At 48.1% G+C, this 24,261-nt stretch overlaps 1 protein-coding gene across 1 annotated transcript in view; it reads left to right on the top strand.

Annotated features, from left to right (window-relative positions):
• Positions 1-24,261, top strand: part of LOC147700858 (uncharacterized) — a 642,530-nt gene that overhangs the window by 349,998 nt on the left and 268,271 nt on the right. Inside the window, exon 4 of the mRNA XM_086928515.1 lies at positions 2,819-2,878. Within this exon, the coding sequence (XP_086784641.1) occupies positions 2,819-2,878 (60 nt within the window). The remainder of the gene's footprint in view (positions 1-2,818; positions 2,879-24,261) is intronic.

Here is a 24,261-nt window from a genome sequence, read left to right as displayed (position 1 = left end):
GGCCAGACCCAGCACCCTGCAGGGATCCCTCCTGAAACTGCAGCGGACAAGACCGGCCCAGGCCACGCCGACTCCTGAAGGAAGACAGCCGAAACCCGGAAGGTCGGCGGAACGACCCGGCACTGGAGAAGGAGGAACTCCCATGGGACGGAAGAAGACGAAAGACAAGGAATGCATGAGCAGACCCAAAGCAGCACAACCTCAAGAGAGCCACCAAACATACGGGCATCAGTAAAAAGGCAACCCGAAGGCCATGGAAAGATGAGCCGCGACCGTCTTCCAATCCCGCAGCAACAGGGTCCGACGGGCAGCAACAGAGGAACCCTGAAGCACAGAAGCAGCAGGAGAAGACCCAACAGAAACAACAGAGATGAGGAAAATCCGAGGAACAAGACAGCAGCAAAAGAGGGACCACCATTCACGGCCGCCATCAACCAGACAGCGCCATCCAGGATAAGGAGAGAAATCCGACCAACATCCACACTGGTCAGCAACAGAGGAGAAGCCGAGTCCCCACGGCATAGGAGAAGAAAACATCCTCTCGGTAAGATAAATGCCTGAAATGAAGACCCCTGCGGGGTAGCGCTGGAAACACATGTACCTCTATCACAGGCCAGCACTCACCCCCGCAGCTCCAGGAGTCCCATCGCTGCCGCAGAGCCCCCAGCCAGGATCAAAAGTACAAACTGCGCCAGAACCCGGGAATGAACCAGGAACCCGTAGATCTTCAGTCTAACGCTCTCCAAACTGAGCGAAATCAGCCTGCTAGCAAACAAACCACGCAGCCCATACGAAGGTAAGTGACCTCGTCATCCGTCATCAGCGACATGGCAGCACATCGAATAAGGACATACCTTGCTCAAAAGCTCCTCGCAGGTACACCGAACAGGGCCATGGCATCAACACACAAGCCGTGACGAGGAATATGCAGCTCAGCCACGTATCACCAATGAGGAAGGCATCGAAAATGTTCCAAACACCGGACCAGAGAGGGGGGTGGGGGTCCGAAACCGGCAAAACGAACCAGGCAACGGCCAAGCGCGCCGGCCCGGCCAGCAGTCAGTCAGTGAATCCAGAAAACCTTGAGAATGGAAGGGGGAGGCACCCAAAAGGGAACCCGCGGCCAACAGCAAGCGCGGGCCGACAAGGAATCCCGCCGCAGGAAGAGCGCCCAGCAACAGGCGTGCCTGAGCTCACCTAGGCGTCCGATGGAAAGGCGGGCCTGTGCCGAAAACCACAGGTGGCTTCCGGTGATGCCAAAAACAGAAACCGCCTGGCTGCAGCCCGGACGAGAACTGCCCACATCTCCGCAGCCGCAGGAGCACAGGAGGCAGCATGCAGCCCACATGGGGGCCGTGGCACGATCACAGACATCCCATGTCCCGCAGCGAGGAGAGTGATACCGGGAATGGGAGAGACGAAGCCCGGCAGTACGAGCTCGCTCCCACGGTGGCAGAGCCAGCACAAGCACAAGCAGGCCAGAGGAAGAAGAGAGCCATGAACGCCCCAGGGGGAGGAAACGTAACCACAGTGCGCCCAAGACACGGCCAAGCGCTAAGGGAGCAACCTCCAACCATCACCTCCAGCTACAGCAGGATCGGCACAACCGCTCCAGGAGGCACAGAAGGACCGGGATCCCGCGGAAACGGAGGACTGCAACATCCACACCGACCCGGACACCCTGCAGCAGGAAAACTGGGCAGCAAGAACAGGGAGACCCACGTAGCCCCGCAACATAGGCCTCCCGAGCCCAGGAGTAGACAGGGAAGCCCAGCAGCCCAACTCCACAGCATCCCACGACGGTCCACGGGAGCCCCCAAAGCCCAGCAGAGGAGGAAGCCACTGGACAAGCGAAGCAGGTAAGTGCCCGGCACTCACCCAAGCGTCTCCAATCAAGTAAACCACCGACAGGAAACAAAACAGGATGTGCTTCTAGTGGTTGGGTGTAATATAGCACCTGGCAGGAGGGGGGGGGGGGGTGGAGCCTAAAAGCATTTCCTGTTTTGTTTCCGGTCTTGTGGGATACCTCATTAGTGATGACTGGGTCGAGAACGAGGTACGTAGAGGTAATGTATTACTCTATCGGGAATGACTCGAAGCTTTCAGTGAGAATGAGAAGCCCGATCCTGAGAGGAAGCACACAACCTGGCATAAAGAAAGAGAAACAAAAAAACACTCATTTACCCTTTTCAATGTGCGCGTTTTGCTAGTGCTATTTCATTAATTTCGGCACTAGATGGCAGCATTGGCCAAATCAAGCTGTGTGCAATTGTAAATGCACGCTTTTAGTCGTGACTCCACAACTCAAAACAAGCATTTCGGCCTTGTGGCAGCGAAAGTTAAAGTCGTGCATATACTGCGTTTCCTTTATGGGAGCCAGCAGCGCAGGCCCGATAATTGCTAACAGATGCCGCTGCTGCTGGCTCCCGCAAGGGAATCGCCATACATGCACGAGCACTGATAGGAAGCTGTGCAAAACATGCACGAGTTTCAAGTAAAGTCCTGAGCGATTTCAAGAGGTCCTTCTAAGCAGTGCTTACGCACTGCGTAGCGAGACCTAAAAAGGAACACAAGCATTGGGTGATACAAGCTTGCTATTTTGCATTATTTACTGATATGTTGTTGAATCTAAAAAGTGTTTGACCATACTTGAATACCCAACAATGTTTCCATCTAGTTTTTGGAAGCAGCAATGTGATCTGAGGTGTTAAAGTACATACAATGTTTAAAAACATTATGATCATGCTCTCATTGGAGTGAGATTGATTCTAGAATCCCTGTTAATCCAAAATTCCTAACAATGTGTTTCTACCCACAGAAGGTGTTCGGGATGCAAATGATGCTTTGCTTCCATTTATAAACATCAAAATTACAGATGGTAAGTTAGCAAGTGAAGAGCAGAATGGCTTATGAATCATCAGAGTGCTACCAACAATGTTTCAGATTGTTGTGGATGATCAGTATGTTTTAGGAAATGCTAACATTAATATTGTTAAGATTACTAAACCTAATGGGACCTACTGGTCCTCTGGTTGGTGAGTTTTACTGTAATTTTTAGTAATAGTGAACTTTTTTTGCCAGGGGAACTGGTCTAGTTCTAAAAGAGTTTCTACCCATTATCACATAAATATACAAAACACCTATTGTTTTCAGGTCTGGCCTTGAGACGTCTTTATTATTTTTTCAGATGTTTTTCCAAACACACACATACGTGGACCCACCCACATGCTTTTAACAGGCAGACTTCGTTGTTTGGCCTGTTGAGTTGTCATTCACAGTGTGCTTTTACCACCAAAGAATACAGCATGGGGTAGCATGGCAGACCACTTCAGTCATTGGCTCCCTTCAGTGTGAGCAGACATTTTGCCTGTGGACAACCTCTTAAAAATAGTCCTTCATTGCTAAGATTTCTTTAATTAGCTTTTTTGTTTTACTTTTGCTTTGCTTTTCCCATCCTGTTTTTTTGGTTTGCCATTTTTAGCTCTGGCTTGAAAACACTGTAGTTGCCAGTCATTACGTAAACAACCAAAACAAGCATTAGCAAAGCCAGGAGGTCTTGTCTATTCTAGAGCTATTAGCTTTGCTAGTCTCTTTTAGCCATGTTGTAGAGCAGTATGGATGCTGTGCTACTTTGCTAAATGTTAAAAATGTACTATGACGTGGCAGTGTTGGCCATGTCATAGCGATATTGTTTTCTTACTGTGGGTAAGGGTTAGGGTGGGCAACATAGGCTACGGGAGGGAGGGTGGTAGGCAATGGGCAACAAAAATAATAGCAGGTAGGATGGGATCAAACAGACAACGGGATGGTTAAAAAAGTGCTGGCCTCCCTTGTGGGCTACAGGGACGTAACAAGCTATTGAGGCTTTGAATCCTAGTGGGCTCTGCTACAGTGAGTCCTAATCCCCCGAGTTGTGCGCTTCCAGAATATGGACTGTTGAAAATGGTGTTGATGTTACCTCTCCCAAAAGCAAAGAAATGCCATTTTTTTCTCCTAAAAGTGCCTTGAGAACCGACAGAAGACTGGGATATCCCTGCCAGCTGTTCCGCCCAAGGTGCATTGCTGATCCACCAGATTTTGTGATAGCTCCTGCTATGTTCTTCTTAGCAGCAGCAAATCCTGTTTGGTGTGATCTCTTGGCAAAGGTATTCAGCCATGTGGACCTCTTGTCAGCTACAGCCTGCAGCTTTGTCCCGCTGGAGGTTTTCGACTTCCAAGAAAAGGTCTAAGTCTAAAGGAAAAAATATTAGCCAGATCTTAAACCAGCAGTTCACATTCGACGACAATGCCACCTCAGATACTGCTTTTTTTCTTGTCCCTGTTGAACTCCGCCTTCTCAGTAACTCTTCTTCAGGGTTCTTTTCCGAAGGAAAGGCAAGACCAGGCCAATCTACCTCTTGTATCTGATCCTCACTTCATTATGGTTGGCCCGAACTTTTGACTTTGCCCCTGTCTCATGCACCTCGATACCTGTAGTTGATCTTTAAGGCACTATTTTACACTAAAAACTAAACTCATAATGATTGGGTTAAACTAATTTTGTTGTCAGTTTTTTCATTAAAATGTACTCAATTTTTCTACATTGCATTGGGGTTTATTGTCTGTTATGTTTTCACTTTATTACTGTTTGTGTGCTCGATAAATACTTTACACTTTTCCTCTTAAGTTAAGCTTGAATGATTTTGTGCAAGGCTACCAGAGTGGTAAATATAAGTTACTTTAGTGACATTTTGTGGTTCTTCTTTACATATGTGTGTGTGGGAGGTGTTTTTTTGAGGTGGGTCATGGTGTGGTAACTTCTGTGTTGTCTGGTAATTTGTGTAGCTTGTTGGGGGTTGCGGTCAGAAGGTACGGTCAGGGAACGTTGTGATCATATGTTTGTACCTTCCAAATGCATAGCAAAACTCAGCAAATATCTTCTATCTCAATATGAGAGTGGGGGAAAAAAAGGCAAGACCTTGCATTCAAGGTAGCAGATAATAGGGCTAACACCCTCAATAAAGATCGTCAAGGGGTCTAGTAATACATTGTATGAGCGCCCACAGCAGATACTAGAACAGTTTGCTAACTACTATCAATAGCTTTATACCCCAGAGACTCAGCCAAAACAGGAGGATATATCTAGGCATCTACAGAATAGCTCACTGATAACTATGGGGAATAAAACATCTGACTCATTGGCAAGGGACATTAGGATGGAAGAAATAAAATTTGCAGTCAGTGCTTTGCCAACAGGCAAAGCGTCGGGAGAGGATTCCATACCCCTGGAAATTTATAAGATCTTTATTGATGACTTTTATTTTTATTTATTTATTTATTTTGAAAGTTTTATATAGCGCGAACAGGATCTTTGCAGATATCAGAGCGCTTTACACGGCTGGGAATGCCAGCAAGAGATTGGGGTTACACATAGGTAGAACAACACATCAATAATACAAATATAACAGTTAAATGTGTGCATAGATAGTCAGTAGCATCGATAATACAGGTGAGATACATAGTCATAAAGTTCGAACAGCGATTTAAATGTGTGCGTAGATGGTAGTAGCAACAATAATTCAGGTGAAATACATAATCATACATGTTCATACATGCATAGAGTTCGAGCAAAGTAATACAGGTCGGAGTAGGGTCTTCCGAAAACCACGCTAATCGGTCAAGTGTATTTGGCCATAAAAATGGCTTTTACTTCTTTCTTAAAAAGAGTGAAGGAGGAGATGAGCCTGGTTTCAGGGGGGAGTGAGTTCCAGATCCTGGGTGCCATTCCTGAGAAAGAGCGTTTATATGTTTTTACCTTCCGGAATCTTCGAGGTTTTAGCAGAAGATTGTCTGTGCCTCTAGTGATTCTAGAGCCGCCAGAGATTGACAGCTTCTGAGTGAGGTATCTGGGAGAGCTCAGGTGTAGAGCCTTGTGTGTCATGCAGGCGATTTTCAGATGTATTCTGGCTTCAAAAGGCAGCCAGTCCAGTGTTTTCAGATCAGGGGTGATGTGTGAGTGTTTTTTTGATCCAGTGATGAGTCTGGCTGCAGCGTTTAGAGAGGCTCTTAGGGGTGCAGTGCTGGTTAACAGGAGACCGCAAAGGGCGGTGCTGCCGTATTCAATTCAAGGGATAACTAGAGCTTGTACTGCAGTTTGGAAGTCTTTGGCTGGCAGGAAGGGTTTAAGCTTCCTCAGTGTATTGATTTGGAAGTTCGCTCCCTTAGTAGCCTTGCTGATATGATGTTGCATGTTAAGGTTGGAGTCAAGGGTTATGCCTAAAGATTTCGCTGAGTCCACTATGATGGGTTGGACATTGAGTGCAGTTAACTGTTTAAGCCAGGTTTGCGTGATGGGGATCTTCGCCGGGGGTGAGATCAGCAGGAATTCTGTTTTCAGAGCATTGAGTTTGAGATGATTATCAGCAAGCCTGGCTTGGGTGCTTCTGATCGTAGAGTTCAGTAGTAAAATGTCGTTGGGGGATTGTAATTTGAGATATAGTTGGGTGTCATCTGCGTACATGTGAAAGAGTACATTGGATGCTTGGAGCAAGGTGGTGAAAGGTTCCATAACTAGGTTGAACAGGGTTGGTGATAGGGAAGATCCTTGTGGGACGCCTAACGATACAGGTATTGGAGAGGACATCCGGTTGTTACTCTTGAATTTCTGCGACCTGTTGTGTAAAAAGGAGGTGAACCACTTGAGAACAGTCCCAGAAAGACCCATTCTTGTGCTCAGAAGCTCGAGTAACTTCTCGTGTTTGACAGTGTCGAATGCTGAAGAGAGATCAAGCAGGATGAGGAGGCAGGTATCACCTTGATCTAGAATTTGAAGGGCGTCGTCAATTATGTGCGTCATAGCTGATTCAGTGCTGTGTCCTGCACGGAAACCTGATTGATGCGGGTTGAGGAGATCAAACCGGTCGATATGTTTAGTCAGTTGTAGTTGAGCGCATTTTTCCAGTAATTTGGCGAGAGTGGGAATATTGGTAATGGGACGGTAGTTGTTTAAGTCGGATGGGTCGGCAGTAGGTTTCTTTAGCAAAGGTGTGACTTGTCCAATTTTGAGGGAGTCAGGGAAAGTTCCTTCTTGGAGCGAGCTGTTGATGATTTTAGTCCAGAGGGGAAGGAGCAGTGGGATGAAATCTTTGACAGCGTTGGCAGGGAGGGGATCCGAGAGGTGATTGGAAGGTTTCAAGGTGCTGAGCAGTTTGCCTATTTCTTCTTCGGAGTAGGTTTCAAAGGTTGACCAAGTTGCATTGTTTTTAGGTTCGGTGGGTGTTATGCAATTGAGAGTGCTGTGGAGTCTTGCGTCCACGCGGAGGTCATTCTTTATGTTGTCAGTTTTTTGGGTAAAGAAAGTTGCGAAGTCATCACATGAGGGTGCTTCGTGCAAGGTACTGAGAGGTTGGGGTTGTTCCTTGGCTTGTGTTCTGATTAACTCAAACAGTTTTCTAGGGCGGTTTTTTGCTTGGTCAAGCTGGAGGCTGAAAAAGTTTGCTTTCGAGCGCTTTATTTTCCTGAAGTAGGCGTTTCTCTTTGTCTTCAGGGTTTTTAGGTGTAGTGCAGAGGGAGCTGTCCTCCAGGTGCGCTCTGCCAGTCTCATGGCTCGTCTATCTTCATTGAGACTCCCGTCGTACCATGGTTTGGAGATTTTAGCGGGGACTCTTTTTAGCTGCATGGGAGCAGCCTCATTAATTATTGAGGTCACTGCACTAAGATAGTGGTCAGTCAGAGATTGGACATCTGTAACGCCAGTAGGGGGGAGTAGGAGGTCGCGACTGTTCTGAGGTAAGGATAATGGGTTGAGTCTTTTCAGGTCTCTTTTCCAGACTTTAGGTCTGGTGGGTTGAACAGAGTTGAGTTTGACTTTTTCATTGATGTGAAATGTAACAATATGATGGTCTGACCAGTCACAGGGTTGAATAGCCTCAAGTTGAATAGCGCCCTCTTTGGCGATGATGAGGTCGAGGATGGAGCCTTTCACGTGGGTCGGGCTGTTGCATAATTGTGTGAGGTCCAGGGCGCTGAGGAAGCTTTTAAGACTATTTACCACCGCATCGTTAAGATCGTTCCAATGGAGGTTGAAGTCGCCCAGGTATATTTGGGTGAGCTGTCGTCCTGCGTTGGTTGAAATCAGGTCCATCATTTGCTGGGCGAAGATGAGGTGGTCTCTGGGAGGGTGGTAAATGCTATGGAGAGAGCAAATCGGTTTGCCATCACTGATGATATCGAGGCAGATGTATTCGTAGGAAGTTGGAGAGGGTAGGGACGGCACGGGGACTTTCAGAACAGAAAGGCTTTTCCTGTATATGCATGCGATTCCGCCACCTATCTTGCCAGACCTGTCAAGCCTAATGATGTGGTAGTTAGGGGGGACCAGAATGTCCATTATAGGTGTAGAGGATTCTGTTAACCACGTTTCAGTCAGGATGATTAGGTCAAGGTCCAATCTGAGGATGAGATCAGCGATGGCGGCGGAGTGTTTAGAAGCCGATCTGCAGTTTATGAGAGTGCATTTGAGACGGGGTGTGTCTGGAGAGGAAGAGGGTGCTAGAGAGAGGGGGACTTTTCTAAGGTTATTAGGGACGGATATTCTGTTATTGAGAGTGGAGGATCTACGGGGGTTTGAGTGTATTGTGGGGATGGGGAGGTGAGGAGCCGTTGTGAGGTTTAGGGGAGCTTGGTCGTAGGAGCGGAGGAGGGAGAGAGTGTCGAGGTCCGAGTGGGGGTTGCATGTACGAAGGGGGCGGTTGTTGCGATTGTGGGCGGGGATCGCGGTCCAGTGAGTGTGGCGGTTGTGCTTGTTGCGATTGTGGGCATGGATCGCGGTCCGGTGCGTGGGACATGGCTTAGGAGCGTCGTCCGGACGGGAGGGGAGCATGTTGAGAGGGGAGGTGGTGGTGAGTGAGGCGAGTCTAGGGGGTGTGGTGATCAGCTCTTTGATGATGTGCATGTCTTCCTTGATGGTGTGAATTTCTTCTTTGAGTTGTAGGAGGAAGGACATAATCTTGTCTAGTGTGGGGTGAGTATTAGTGCTGGGGGTGGAAGTCATGGTTGGGTGGCTGACCTGGGACTTAGCGTGCGGGTGGGGGGGAGGGTTAGTGTTCATGCAGGGCTCCGTGTTGTCGTCGTGCGGGTTGGTGTTAGGGAGAGAGGGTAGGGGGGCGATGGGAGTGGATGAAGTATGAAGGAGATTGGGGGCGTGGAGGCGGGGATTCATGGCAGGCGGAGAGAGCGGGGTGGAAGTGGAGTGTATGATGGTGGTGAAAGGGGAGCCTGAAGGGAAGTGAGGGCTGAGAGTGGGGGGGGGAGTTGAGGTTGGAGATGGTCCTGTCGTGGGGCGGGGGGGGATACGATAGTAGATGTGGTGTGCTCTGTATGGTTAGTTAGCGTGGGGGCTGAGAGAGGGGGGGGACAGGGTGTGGGATTTGTCGCTATGTGTGTCGATCTGGTGCTGAACTAGGTTAGAGGGGTTGTGGGCGGGGTCTATGATGTCAGGGGGAGAGGATGGGTGGGAGTATAATGAGTGGGTGTCACCGGGGTGGAAGTGTGGGGTCGGCTGATGTGTGATGGGAGGTTATTTATGTCTGTGATTGCGGAGTGTGGGGTGGTTGCAGCAGGTGGGTGAGTGGCTGTTGTGTTGGGGAGGAGGTGAGGTGTATGTCGTTCTGGTGCTGAGCTAGGTAAGAAGAGTTGTCGGTGGGGGCTGTGAGGTCTAGTGTGATAATACTGGCGGGGATGTGAGTGGGGGTCCGATGGTTGGAGAGGTTCTCTTTGAAAGTGGGGAACAGGTTGTCTAGTAGTTCCAGGTTCCTGTCTGTGGATTGAATTAGGACAATCCCGTTATTGTAGATAGTAATAGTGGTTCTGCCTAGGAAGAGTTGGGAGGGTGTGATGGAGAGAGTGAAGCAGTGAGCAGATTTCCTGGTGGTGGAGACAGTGAGTAGTGTGAGGAACATTTTTCTCCATTGAGCTCTGTGAGAGGTGTGGAAGATGATATCGATGTTAAGGGATCAATTGACTGGTGAGAAGTAGGTGTCGACAAAGGGGATTTCAGGGTGAGACCTCAGGAAGTTGTGTTTAAAGCGTTTAGCGGCTTTTTTGGTGAGTGCGGATGGGTAGTTGATTTTAAATGTGTGCCTGCTGATGGGCTCCATGCTAGGATGGCGTTATATGTGTAGGTGAGTGTGGCGGTGAGGTGGGTGTGGGAGGGTAGATGATAGTGCGACACACAGTGTACACTAATGAGTGAAGAAATATGAGGTAGCGGATGGTACAGCTTAAATAATGTAGCGAAATATGAGGTAGCGGACGGTCCAGCTTAAATAATGTAGCGAAATATACAAGAATATAAAAGTATGAGTGGTGTCAAACGGTGCATAATGAGCAATAATAATACTAGTTATTCACCAGAACAATTTGAGGTAGTGCTAGTACATTGACAGTGAAGAAAAGTGAGAAATGTGCAAGTTTACAATAAACGAAAATGTACACAATACAGTATATGCGTCAAAAATCTGAATCAAAGAATCGAAGGTGACATTAGTTAGTAAACAACCATAAATGGGGTCGTACTCTGAGCGTTATTATGTTCAGAATATAGGTGGAATTATAATACTGCAATAATAGGCAGAGATTCATTCATATATGAGGTCGCAATCTGCATTGCAAACGTTCAGCATATAGGTAGGTTTATACTGCTGCAATAATAGGCATGTATGAGGTAGCAATCACAAGCCGTGCATTACAAAACTTTAAAATACAGGTAGGGGAATAATAGTTTCATATATGAGGTAGCAATCTGCATTAACACTGTTTAAAATATAGGTAGAATTATAATACTGCAATAATAGGCAGACGATAATAGGCAGCCTGTTCAAAATATAGGTAGAATTATAATACTGCAATAATAGGCAGCCAATCTTTCATGTATGAGGTAGCAATCAGAGGCAGTGCATTACCGAGTAACCAACAAACCAACAACCAACAAACATCCTTTCACAAGATGGTGTGAATACACAACTGAGCACAGTAGTTGGTAGTTGAGATTAGTCTAATATGCTAGGTTCTTAGTGTCTGTTCAGATAATGATCCCCGCCCGAGAGAAACTAGTCAAAAATGGCCGCCAAATAACTGGGTTAGACAGTAGTCCTCTGTTTGTTGCTGTTGCTTGGAAGAGCAGTTTCCCTTCCTCTACATGCAAGCAGTGGAGGTGGAGATATTAGTCCTCTGTCTGCTGCTGTTACTTTTAACATAGGGGACTTGTTACTGTCATTTAGCCAGGTAATAAGATTTATTGGAATAGGAGTTAAGGTTCCCGAATCGTGAAATGTCACACAAATTGTCTTTTTTCCCCCCCAAAAAAGCGGAGGAGTGTGGGTCGTATCGACCAATTTCACTTATAAATACTGACGCATACATTTTTGCTAAGATTTTGGCGAACCGCCTTGCTCCAAAAATGTCTAGTCTGGTATCCCCTAACCAGCTTGGGTTTATTCAGGGGAGAGATACCACAGCTCACGTAAATATGGATGTGACAGCTTTCGATGTGGCAAACGATGGTGATGGTGAAAAAGCATTTGACAGAGTGGGGTGGGACTCTGTGGACCACACTTTTAGCTTTTGGAATCAAAGGTCAATTTTTGAAGTGGGTGCAAGCCTTGTACGATCAACCTTGTGCTATAATCTCTAATTTTTAAAATTTTTCGTGGTACCCGCCAGGGAAGTCCCCTATCACTGCTGCTATTCGCTCTTTCTATAGAGTCATTTATTTCGGCTATACAAAATCAGCAACAACTTAATCCGTTTCTGCTAAGGCTAAATTCTCTCAAAGTCATCGCATATGCAGACGACATTTCAGTGTTTCAACGGAACTGGGAGCGGCATTGAAAGTGCGAATTGAAGTAGCAGGGAGGTTTGGGGCAATCACAGGATATCAATTAAATATTAATAAAACCCAGGTTCTTTTAAATTACAAATCCTCGGTTTCAATACAAGGGGTCCGCTCGGCTGCTACTTACTTGGGTGTCAAAGTGACTTCAAGGATAGATAGGATAATTTCACTGAATTACATAACATTACTGAAAGAGACAAGTCTCTCAAGAAGTGGCATAAGCTGCCTATAGGTATTGCTGGGTAAATACATATTATAAAAATGAAGATCCTGCCCAAATGTCTTTATTTGTTTCGCTCTATCCCACTGCGGGTGACTTACTCTTTCTTTAAGCGGTTGGATGGAATTTTAAACAGTTTTATAGGGGGCTATAAGAAAGCACGTCGTACAATAGATTCGTTAAAACTCCCCTTTAGCCAAGGTGGTCTTGATTTTCTTGATTTCAAAATGTACTTTTGGTCAACTTTTATTGGCCGTCTTCTTAGTTTAGTTAATCCTGTGAATAACACTTTTTTCATAAATTCATGCTGGGGGAAGAGTCTAATATGTTTCTTTTTAGAACTAACAACCTGAAATTCTACAAAAGATATTATAGTTATATGGCGTGCTATTTTGCTCAAGTGTAATACATCGCTATTTCATGATAAATTCCCCCTCTGGTATAATCCAGGTCTGCCGGAAATATTCCACGACGCAGTTGGTAAACTATGGGCTAGCTATGGGGTCATATGTCTAGGAGATCTATATGACTACAGTAGTCTTATCTCTTTTGAAAAATTGCAGACACAATAGAAACTGCCAGATAATATGCAGTTCAAATATTCGTGATTATACGGTACTTAAATCTGACAAACGTATCTGACTCTGATATATGGAGTTGCTTACATGCTACTAATGATAAATCGTTGATTAGCAGAGGGTACAAAAATCTGAGTACTTACAGATTGGATGATTGTGCGAGACTAGCTGATTGTTGGAGCAAGGTTATGGGGACATTAGTCTCGGCTAGCACTATCTCACAGGCTCTCAGTTGTAAAGCAAGGCTGTAAACTCCTCTAAACTGCAATTGCAACAGTACCGAACAATATGTCTATTATATTATTCGTCGGAAAGAATAGCGAAGTGGTCAGCTAATAACCTGGCTAGTGATCGGACAAAATGTCCAAGATGCGATCTATACGCGGCTGACATGAAACACATGTTTTTCACATGCCCAGAATTGACAATATTCTGGCAGAAGGTCGCTCAAGTATTGTCTCTGAAGCTGGGGATGAGAATATCTCTCTCAACAATGGATATAATGATGGGCGGACAGAATATGGGATCTAAACGCGAAGACTTATTAACTATCTTATTGGTCTCTGCAAGACTGACAATTGCTCAGGTTTGGATTTCACTTAAACCTCCTTCGGTCATGGATTGGTGGTTGTTGGTTAGAGCGACATATGTTCTCTTCCAGGGGATCCTCATCAATAGTCATAAGCACTAGAATATTCCTGCCCATGCGCTGGTCCTCGGAAACACAATCATATATGTGCCCCACATATATATATATATTTTATATATATATATATATATATATATATATATATATATATATATATATATATATATATATATATATATATATATATATATATATAGCGGCATACTGATGCGTGGCGAAATAACCTTTAATAAATAATGAAAAGCACGAAAAAATGGGTCCGCGTTTGTCTATCTGAGTCCTGGCTGGTGATTGGATTCTGAAGGATAGAGGATATATATGTATATATATATATATATCCTACTGGCGGTCGCCAGTAGGTAGTTATAGTTAGGATTTTTTTCAATGCAAAATCTCAAAATTCTATTGTGAATACCTTTGGCGCCGGTTGACGAATCTGCCTGAAAATTTCCTCAAATTTGCCTCGCGGAGCTCTGGTCCTTCCTTGAAAGTTTGTGGGGGATTCATCAAGCGGGGGCCGAGATAAAAGGGGGGTCCCAAAACGTGTTTTCTCCATGTTAATTTCCATAGGGTGCTCAAACTCACTTTTAGCCCGAACGGCTGAATGGATTTCCACCAACCTTGGCAAAATTGTAGGGACTGGTAGCCCGATGTGCCTTTGCTATGTCTCAAGATATGTGCTCCAGTGGATTTTGAGTAATTTAGGTTAAAAAAAATATATACATCTATGGCCGCGCCCCGGTACGCGCACCGGGGAGCGCAGCGGGCGCGACACGTGTGATGCGCACGGAAAGCTGATTGGCTCTCGGGTGTCTGTAAACATTCGAAACAGTCCGGACCGGCCGCCATCTTGTGTCTCGGTAGGATAGAGACACAAGAGGTGGAAAAAAAAAGGGGGAAATGACCATAAGGGGGCAGGGTAGACCCCCCCCTGATCCCCTAGGTTTGATGTGGGGGCTATAAAAGGGCCCCGCGGTGCAAAATACATTTTTTTTTTGATTTGCGCGGGGGGAGCGCCCGGTACGCGCACCGGGGAGCGGCCCATGGGGAAAGAAGAATGACAGTTTTTTAAAAATGTAGCCTTTTTTTATAAATTGGAGGTAGTTCTAAAAAGAACTGTTTTTTTTCTTCTTTTTGTTGTTTTATATTTTTTTAGTGTTTTTGGAACATTTTGTTCTTTTTTTGGCTTTTATGAACTATTTTATATTTTTTTTGTTATTTTTATGGGGAGAAACGAAAAAACAGGGAATTGAAAATGGCTCAACTGGAGCAAAAAAAAGGAGAAAAAATTAGGGTTTTTTGGGGCATTTGTGGTTGTCCCCAGCAAGGACGATGAGCTTTATGCTCAGTTCACCATAGGAGATGGTCTTACCACAATTAATACATGTTATTCGGAAATCCGCAAACCGTGGCTGAATGAAAGGGATCGTCTCCCTTGCCTCTGGTCCCGATGGAGTGGGTTGCTTTCTTTTGGAGGTGGTGCTTGAAGATTGGGGAGGGTTACTGGTCAGTTCCCTCATCTCTGCAGCAGAATAGTTGATCGGATGACTGCGCTGCATGTGGCGAATCATGGTGTTGTTTCCAAAAGAGTATTTTTTATTAGGGTTCCCCCTGGAAAGTTCCATGCCACAGATTAGGCAAGTCACCTTGGCCGCATTGACTTTTTTCTTGCCTTCTGGGATCGAAAAAAACTCCCATACAATGTGTGGTCTTTGCTGGTATGGGGCATTGTGTTCTTGCAGCCACCTTCTCCTTCCCTCCTCCTCCTCCTCCTCCTCTTCCTCCTCCTCTTGTTGACCACCAATGTAATCTTGTGGTGGTGGTGGTGGTGTAATGTAATGTAGTCTTGTAAAGCGCATGAATCACCCCACATGGGGTATCTCTGCGCTGTAGACCGCTGGGGAACCCGTCCTGGCTTTCCCTGTGAGATGGTCCCTAATGGGTATCTCCAAGGTGAAACCAGGCATCCCCGGCATTGATGGGGCCGTTGTGGAGATGAGGCAAGCTAATGCCCAGAGTTGCCGAGTGTGATCCCTGGTTAGAGTAGGCACCGAGGCGAGAATTATCGAGTCCGCTGACCCTGGTCCACGACCCTGCCACGTCGGGAATTGAACCCTTGTCCCGGGCCGTCAGGGCCATCCTCTGCTTCCGGGTCTGCCGCCTCTAACCAGTGAGCCACCCCACTCCACAGATGCTCCAGCTGCTGCTGCTACTGAAGCCATTTCAAAGTACAAAATATACCTCAAAGATTGCAAAACAGGTCTTCCTAAGTCAAAGGACAAAGTCAGAATAAGGAAAAAAGGTGGGGTCTTTCATCATTTGGAAAAAAAAAAGGCCTGAACCAATGAGAAGTGTTATTTTCAGGTCACAAGACCAGAGATTTCATCATTATGAAACCAAAACTGTTTTGCACCAATAAAAAGTGTTATTTTCAGGTCACATGACCGACGCGCTTACGCGGCGCGCCCCCGGGCGCGTCGCATAAGCGCGTCGGATGTTTACGTTGCGCGATCGTATTCGCTCGAGTGCTTCCGGGTGCGCTTACGCCGTGCGTATCACGTGGACGTGGCTACGCGATACGTCACGATGATGTTTTCGTTTGCGGCAATAGCGCTAACAGGACGCTCTCCGGAGCGCGCCCTGGGGTGCTTCAAAAGACTACGCTTTCCGGGGCGCTCACCCGGGCGCGCCCCGGGAGCGCTCCAGGGTAAAAAAAAAATATATATATACATTAAAAAAATTGTTTTAAATAGAAATAAAATATAGGATTCATTCATTTTCACAAATATTACATTTCATAGCTATAGACATTTGCTATTAACAAAATTTTGAAATTCAAAGAAAAAAACATAAGTTTGGGACCTTATATATAGTTAGGAATTAGCATTTAAAAAACCTATGAAATTCACTGAAAAAACCATAGGTTTCACACCAGTTATAGTTAGGAATTAGCATTTAAAAAACCTATGAAATTCACTGAAAAAACCATAGGTTTCACATCCGTTATAGTTAGGAATTAGCATTTAAAAAACCTATTAAATTCACTGAAAAAACCATAGGTTTCACACCAGTTATAGTTAGCTGTAAATTTTACTGACATAAAACCATTGAAATTGCCACGTTATAGTTAGTTGGACTCACTATAACTTGCGAGCCTGCAATGCACTGCTGATGACTTCACATATTACATCACTCATGACATGGTCGGTGACATCACTCATGACATCACTGATGACACCATCCTTGTGACAGAGTGAGAGACCTCCTTTCAGTGCAATGTAACCCTTGAAACACATATTCAAAAATAGAAACTAACATTTTCATAAAAATGGAGATACCCATACCAGTTACAACAACCAATTCAGTAATTCCACCATCTAGATACACATCCACTCATTCACCAACAGTTCTATATAGTCACTCACACATATACTCACTCATCATATGTGGTGATACACCAATACATCCTGTTACACACCGACAGTCATCCAAAAGTTACTCACACACATAATCACATATGCAAAAAACTATTGAACATCCATTTATTTGCATATACAGCTATACACACACTACCACCTTATTTCTAAGGAAACTTACACATACTTACTCTCTTAAACAATCACTTATAGAAACACATACTTTTTTATTTTTTAAATTTATTTTTAAAATAGCAGAATACAATACATACAGAGCTGACCGCCTACAACCCATCTCGGGCCGGCATTACTTTAAACTGGCATATATACTGATTGACAAGAAAGGTAACGAGTATACATAGCATATGCTCAGCAAGAAAAGAATCAACCAATGCGATATTTCTCTGTAGGCAGACATATATCCGCTCTGTGCATGCGTATACAAAACAGTACATTTTTAACTTTTTCTCCCCTCCTCCCTCCCCCCAACTCCCTATCCCTCCCCTACAGCTCCCCCGTTGCTCCTCCAAATGTGTAATATTGTGTGGGCAATGGGTGTAGTGCGGACAATGCCGCATGACCTGTCCGGTAGCCTAAAGGACCACCTTATGAATCCCCGCCCTTAGGTGTGCCCTGTCCCCCCCGTCCAATGTCGAGTGTTGGACTAGCCGCCGTCCTGACTGATTCCACCGGTGGCTGAGTTCGTGACGTGACTTGACCTCGCCTCACCCCTCTCATCTACCTATGGGTCCTCATCAGTGGGCTCCGGGCGTCCCTCTCCCTCCCGTGCAGTGGGTATCTCTTCCGGGTCTCTGGAATTTAGGTAGGTCTGATAAAGGCCCCAGAAGTTCCTAGGCCGACTCCGGGGAGGAAGCAGCTCGCCATAGAGCTCTGATTGTGTGTTGCAATACAGCATGTCATTAGACCATCGCCTCAGCGTCGGTAGTGGGCCCCTCATCCAACACATTGCCACGACTCTTTTGGCAAGGAGCATGCCCATGCTTACCAGTTTTCTCACCGCTAAAGGAAGTTTTTTCGTGAATCCCAGTAGGGCCAGGGCGGGATCCATTGCCAACTCCAGCTCCACGATGGTGCTCATTTCAGCGAACACCCTATGCCAAAATCGCTGCACTCCCGGACATGTCCAGGCCATATGTAGGAAGTCAGCCACTGGGGCGTGGCATCTCTCACATTCCGGTGTGTCTCGCAGTCCATACCTGTGTAGCCTCTCCGGCGTGTGATAGACACGCTGCAGGAATTTGAAGTGGACCAGGCGATGCCGTCCGTTTAGCGAGATCTTCCTGGAGGCCGCGCAGCAATGTGCCCACATGCTGTCGTCTATCTGGGCATTCAGGTCGGTCTGCCAGGCCAAACGCGCTTTAGTGTATTGGAATACAGTATGTTCGTGTCCTATTTTGTAGAGCTTTGTCATGAGTTTTTGTGGAGCCGCAGTGGCAATAACATATGCGAGCTCCGGAACCTCCGGTGGTTCCTCCAGGTCGGGGCCCAACAGCTCCTGGAATGCACTCCTTACCCTATGAAACTGGAAGCGCTGGAGCAACGAGGGCCGCGCTCCTCCTCGAGTCAGCTGCTCCCACGTTTTGACTGTCCCATGTTCGAACAGGTCCCCCAGAGTGTGGGCACCAAGTTCGTGGAGGACCTTGCTGACCCCTGGTTCTGCCAAAGTGGGGAGCCATAGTGCCCAATGGAGCGGCATGTTCGGTGCATACATCAGAACTTTGTTTTGTCTCTGTAGGACGGAGTGCCAGGCATGATTAGTGGCCAGTAGGGAGTCTAATGTTCCCACTCTGCGGTCCATTGGGCCACAGACAGTCGCTGGTAGGGGGACCGGGTCCGCGAACAGCTTCTCCAGTATCACGTGTGGAATGTCCTGGCTACCATGAATCCACGTGTGGAGGTGAGAGGCCTGCGCAAGTCTGTAATAGCGCTCCATGTCAGGCGCAGCTAGGCCCCCTTGTTCATATGGTAGTTTAAGGACCTCCCATTTCACTCTAGGTTGTTTGCCAGCCCAGGCCAATCGTATGAGAAGTTTATTAAGCGTGGCAAAGAAGGCCCTAGACAGTACTATCGGAATATTATTGAAGAGGAACAGAAACCTCGGGAGGACAACCATTTTTATTATCGCGATGCGTCCCATAAGGGATAGAGGTAGCTTGATCCAGAGCTCAACATCGTCTGCTAGTTTGTTATAGGCCACTCCGTAGTTTTCTCTAATCATAATTTCGGGGTCTGTGTGGAGCATTATACCTAAGTAGCGGATCGGTTCTGTAGACCATTGGAGCGGGAACTCCATCTCGAAGGGATCGGTTACCGGGGTAAGAGGGAATGCAACTGATTTGGGCCAGTTTACCTTTAGCCCCGAGAGTGCTCCGAAGCGGACCACTTCCCTCAGGACCGAGGAGAGGTTATTCGCCGGGTCTCTGACATAAAGTAATGTATCATCGGCGTATGTGGATATCCCTATCTTGTAGGTGGGATAATTGATGGCCTCATAGGAGTGATATTCTCTAATTGCACAGGCTAAGGGTTCCGCCACCAGGGCGTAGAGTAGCGGCGAGAGGGGGCATCCCTGTCTCGTGCCCCTGCTGATGTCAAACGGCTCCGAGACCGCGTCGCCTAGCCGGACTCGCGCTGTGGACTTGTAGTAGAGAGCACCTAGTAATTGGTGGAAGAGGTCACCCAGCCCCAGTTTCTTAAGGACTCTGCGCATGAACGGCCATTCCACGGAGTCAAACGCTTTCTCCATGTCCAGGAAGACCGCGATGGCTTTGGAGTCCTGCCTCGTGTGCTGAATGGTCCCCATCACCGTACGTATATTGTATGTGAGGTTGCGTGACGGTATAAAGCCGGCCTGTTCAGGGGCTACCAACTCGGGGGCCACCATCGCCAGCCGTGCCGCCAGTACCTTCGGTTAGAGCTTGGCATCCACGTTTAGGAGGGACAGCGGGCGGTACGAGCCTGCGTGGTTGTGGGGCTTACCCGGTTTCAATATTGTTACAATTATTGCCTCTCTCATAAAAGGCGGCATGGTGCCTTCCTCGCATATTTCATCGAAGAGGGATGAAAGGTGAGGTACGAGCTTATCCTTGAACGCCTTATAAAAGGCAACAGTCAGGCCGTCCACTCCGGGGGCACTGTCCGACCTCATGCCATTCAACGCGTCCGAGATCTCCTCCTGTTGTATAGGGGCCATCAAGAAGTCCCTCTGCCAGTTCTCGAGGAACGGCATTTTGATGTAGCTTAAGTAGTTATTCATTTGGTCCTCGACCCCAGATATCTTAGTAGTTTATAACTCTGCGTAGAAGTGTCTGAATTCAGTGAGAATTTCCCCCTCCTCCGTAAGCAAGTCTCCCGCATCCGTTTTCAGCTCCGTGACCACCTGCCGTCTCCTGGCACCTTTCATTATCTTGGCGAGGAGTGAGCCAGGTCGTTCCCTCTCGCCATATACGCGCGCTGTAGCATATTTGCCTAGGTGACGGACCTCCTTGTCTGCCTCCTCATTGAACTCTTTCAGGAGCTCTTGGAGTGTCCCGGCATCCGCAGATGCCATGCCCGCTACGTGTTGCCGTTCTTGCTCTGCTATTTGCCCCTCTAGGTGTTGCAGTCTCTGTCTAATGGCTTTCAGGACGCTGGAGTGCTTAGCCATGGCTACCCCCCTGATGTAAACTTTAAAGGCCTCCCACACAGTCCGGAAGCTGTCCACTGACCCTTAATTAGTTGCGAAGAACATGTCTATCTCTTCACCCAGATCACCCCTGAATGCCTCGTCCAGTAGTGAGTATGGTGGAAAGCGCCATGTGAATGGGGGGATCCTCAGTCTAGGGGAAGTAAGGACTAAGAGTATCGGGGAGTGGTCGACAGTGTGCGGGGGAGCACCCTACAGCTTTTCACCGTCTCCAGAAGGGAGTGCGTGGACATCCAGTAGTCTATTCTGGTGTGAATGTTGTGGTACGCAGAGTAGTGTGTGTACCCCCCCCTGTCTCGATGTTTCTCCCTCCAAACGTCCACCAGCCCCAGTCTAACCATCTCGGCTTGCATTTGCAACGCAGCCGCCGCTGGGCGTCTGGGTGGACCAGCAGATCTATCCAGTTCAGTGTCAAAAATAAAATTAAAATCCCCCCCCATAGCATCCTAGATGTTTCCCACTGCGCGCAGTGCCCTGCCGCCGCCGTGTAAAAGTCAGGTGAATCGTAGTTAGGCCCGTACACATTCATGACCACTAGATCCTGCCCCTTACCCGTACTTCTGCTCAATACGAACCTCCCCTCCGGGTCAGCGCATATTTGTGTGAGGTGTAATTTGGACCTAGGATTGACCCAAGTGAGTACCCCTCGTGCATGTGTGGTGTAACCCGCATATGTAGAGTTGCCCTGGAGCCCTTTATATGAAAGCATCTTACTATTATTGGGTAGGTGCGTTTCTTGTAGCAAGGCCAAATCTAGCTGATGTCGTTGTAGGTAGTGTAGGACCTTGCGGAGCTTACGGTAATCATTTAGCCCCCACACATTCCATGTCAGTGCTTTAAGGGTCTCAGTGTCTCCTGCCGGGTCCCCAGGCGGATGGTTAGCCATTATCATGGTGGTGACGTACCCTGTGTGCTCCCAGTGTTTCACACCGCACCTTCAATGGGAACAGAGCTCCATCATTGCAGGGAGTAACATCCCCCGCCCCCCGGACCTCGTGGTGAGTCGTGTAGTGTGCAATCGTTTGTGTACCCGGGAGCTTGAAGAACCCAGCTACGCAGGCAATGAGTAGCACTTCAGAGATCCAATCATACAGAACATGCAGCAGCAGCACAACACCCATCTGTAAAGCGACAAAGCGGAGCTCGCCTGGATTTCCCCCCCCCCAAAAACTCCCCGCCTCAAACCTTCCAGCCCTCCCACAGCCAACCAACCCCAACCTGGTCTGACCGAGTCCCCTGTTCCCCTCCCCCCCCCCCTGCAAGAAAACCACATCGAATCCCCAAACTAGGCACACCAAGAGCCATAATTGCTGACAGCGCTGGGGCAGAGGTAGCCAGACAAGTTCCACTGCTGCCCCCCTGCTGTTGGGTCCACAAGTCAATATCATTGTCCTGCCCCTTCACCATCACCCATCTTGTATGTATCAACAGTGGTTGGTATGTACCTTAGGTTGTAGACTGTCCCACCACCCCCCCCTCCCCTCCAACCCCGGAGCAACCATCCGTGTCTTTACTCCCCCCGTTGTCAAGCGCCTAGTTTCTGATTGCGACTTGTGCCATGAGTATCAGAATAGTGCGCCCCCACTAAAGTTCGGCCCCAACATGCAATGTTCTCACCCACAGGCTATCTTGCTGGGACCCAACGTCTGAATCAAACGTCGTGCTGTGAACATCTCTCGCGCTCCCGGGGGTAGATCGTATGGGTTGTCAGGGGGGGTAGATCGTATGGGTTGTCAGGCTGTAGGCTCTCCACGAGTCTCCGATTTCCACCCCCTACTCAGTCCTGCTCCTCAAGATCGTTGTTACCACTCGGCTCCGTCGACCGGGTCTCAGGACTCCCTCGCCGTTCTCTCGCCCAGACCTTCAGAGATTTTTGCAGTTCTTTAGGGTCCGTGAAAAAGTGCGAGTGGCCCTGTCTATTGATGCGGAGCTTCGCAGGGTACAACATGGCGTAATCCAGGCCCAGGTCTCGGAGCTGCTGTTTATACGGGGCAAAGCGCCGTCTCTCCTCCTGGACTTTTGCCGTGAAATCAGGGTACAGTGATATGTCCCTTCCCTCGAACTGTAATTTCCCTTTCTCCCGAGCAGCTCTGAGGGCCGCGTCTCTGTCCCTGTAGTTTAACAATTTCGCAATGATTGGTCTGGGATTAGCACCCGGGGAGGATGTGGGCCAAGAGTGCGGTGGGCGCGTTCTACAATGAACATTGGCGAAAAGGTGCCCTCTCCCAGGAGTGTAACCAGGAGCTTTTCTACGAATAGTTCCATTTTACCCGTGTGGGTTGTCTCTGCCACTCCCGTAATGCGGATGTTTGAACGCCGAGAGCGCGCCTCCAAGTCCTCAGATTTTTCTTGGATGACCTGCAGAAGGCGACTGAATTGCTTGCGGTCGCCGTCCCACTCCGTTTGCGCTTCCTCTGCATCGGTCAAGCGGCGCTCCGCCATGTCCAGCCTCTCCGCGTGCTTGTCCATCCTTTCTGTCATGCGGTCCATCCGGTAGGACAGCGCGTCGATCTTAGTGCCGATGGCCGACATGCCTTCCTGTAGGCCTTTTTCCATCGTCGTTAGCATCCCCTTTATCTCCGCGCAGAGAGAGTTGCCTGAATCACCAGCGGCAGTTGGGGAGTGAGCTGCTTGCGAGTCCGGCTCCTTCTGACGCCGCTGGTCGGAGGACAGTTTCGTCTGGGTTCTGTCCCCCTTCCCCATATCTGTTACTGGGGCTCTGTGGTCACGCAGGCCGCGCCTGCCTCCGTGGTCCGCAACGGCGCGCTTGGGCTGGATGGGCCCAGCTCTGTGTGGGAGAGCACTCTACTGTTCCCTTGGTCCCCCTCTGTCCACGTGTGCACCTAAAGTCCACTTCACAGGGGGCCGGTAGTGTCAGGTGGTATCTTCCAAGGGCCCTGTCCGATCAATGTTCTGGCCACGTGTGTCTCCGAGCTGGTTGGGCTAAAGAGTCCCCTCCGCCCTCTTGCTTCGCAGGAGTGGTCAAGGCCTGTGTCCCGTTTCCGCCGCGGCGTGTGCCTTTCTCACCGTTGCCGGTGCAATCGCGCCCGTCAGGGGCAGCCGTTTATCAGGCGGGAGCCTCCGGCGCCAAAGTGCGATTGGGGAGCAATGGCCGCTCTGTTGTAGATCCTGCCCAGATGCACCAGCTAGTTCATCGTCACTGTGAGGGTTCTTAACCACCTTCAGACTCTGTGGCAAGCCCCCGGATCCTTTTTCTGTGCGCTGGGACTAGATCAGGTGAAACTCCGCTGGGCTCCGTCGGACTCCGAGGCGTGGTGCTCGCCCCGGCCGCACGTCGGGTGACGCAACGCGGGTCTCTGTTTGGGAAAGTCCGGGGTCTCGGGGCCTGGTCCGGCGCTCACTGCAGGAGTTCTTAAAGTGCAAGTTTCAGGGGTCGGCTCTCGTCGAAAGTCGCACCGGAGCTCAGGCGAGGTGTGCGGAGTAGACCCCGTCGTTTTTCGTGTAGGCCACGTCTCAAACAGGATAAATTGCCGGATTTTATTGGGTGATCGTGAGGAGCTGCGCTCTTACGCGTCTGCCATCGACGCCGGCTAGCTCCGCCCCTATAGAAACACATACTTATTTGAACAGGAACTCTTACAATCTCTCACTCTCACATATACTCACTTATATACATCAATACTCACATATACTAGATTAAAACATATGTAGTTACTGATAAAGACACTAGTGAGACAGTCATTCACTCACTAACACACACATATACACACACATCCACCCATACAGTCCTGCACATATGCTGTCTTCAAAAGACATAGAAACAGTGAGTCAATCATTGATGCATCTATGTGTTAAGTAA

Source organism: Lissotriton vulgaris, chromosome 7 (assembly GCF_964263255.1).
Source record: "Lissotriton vulgaris chromosome 7, aLisVul1.2, whole genome shotgun sequence".
Taxonomy (NCBI): Eukaryota; Metazoa; Chordata; class Amphibia; order Caudata; family Salamandridae; genus Lissotriton; species Lissotriton vulgaris.
This window is presented reverse-complemented; position numbering and strand designations above follow the sequence as displayed.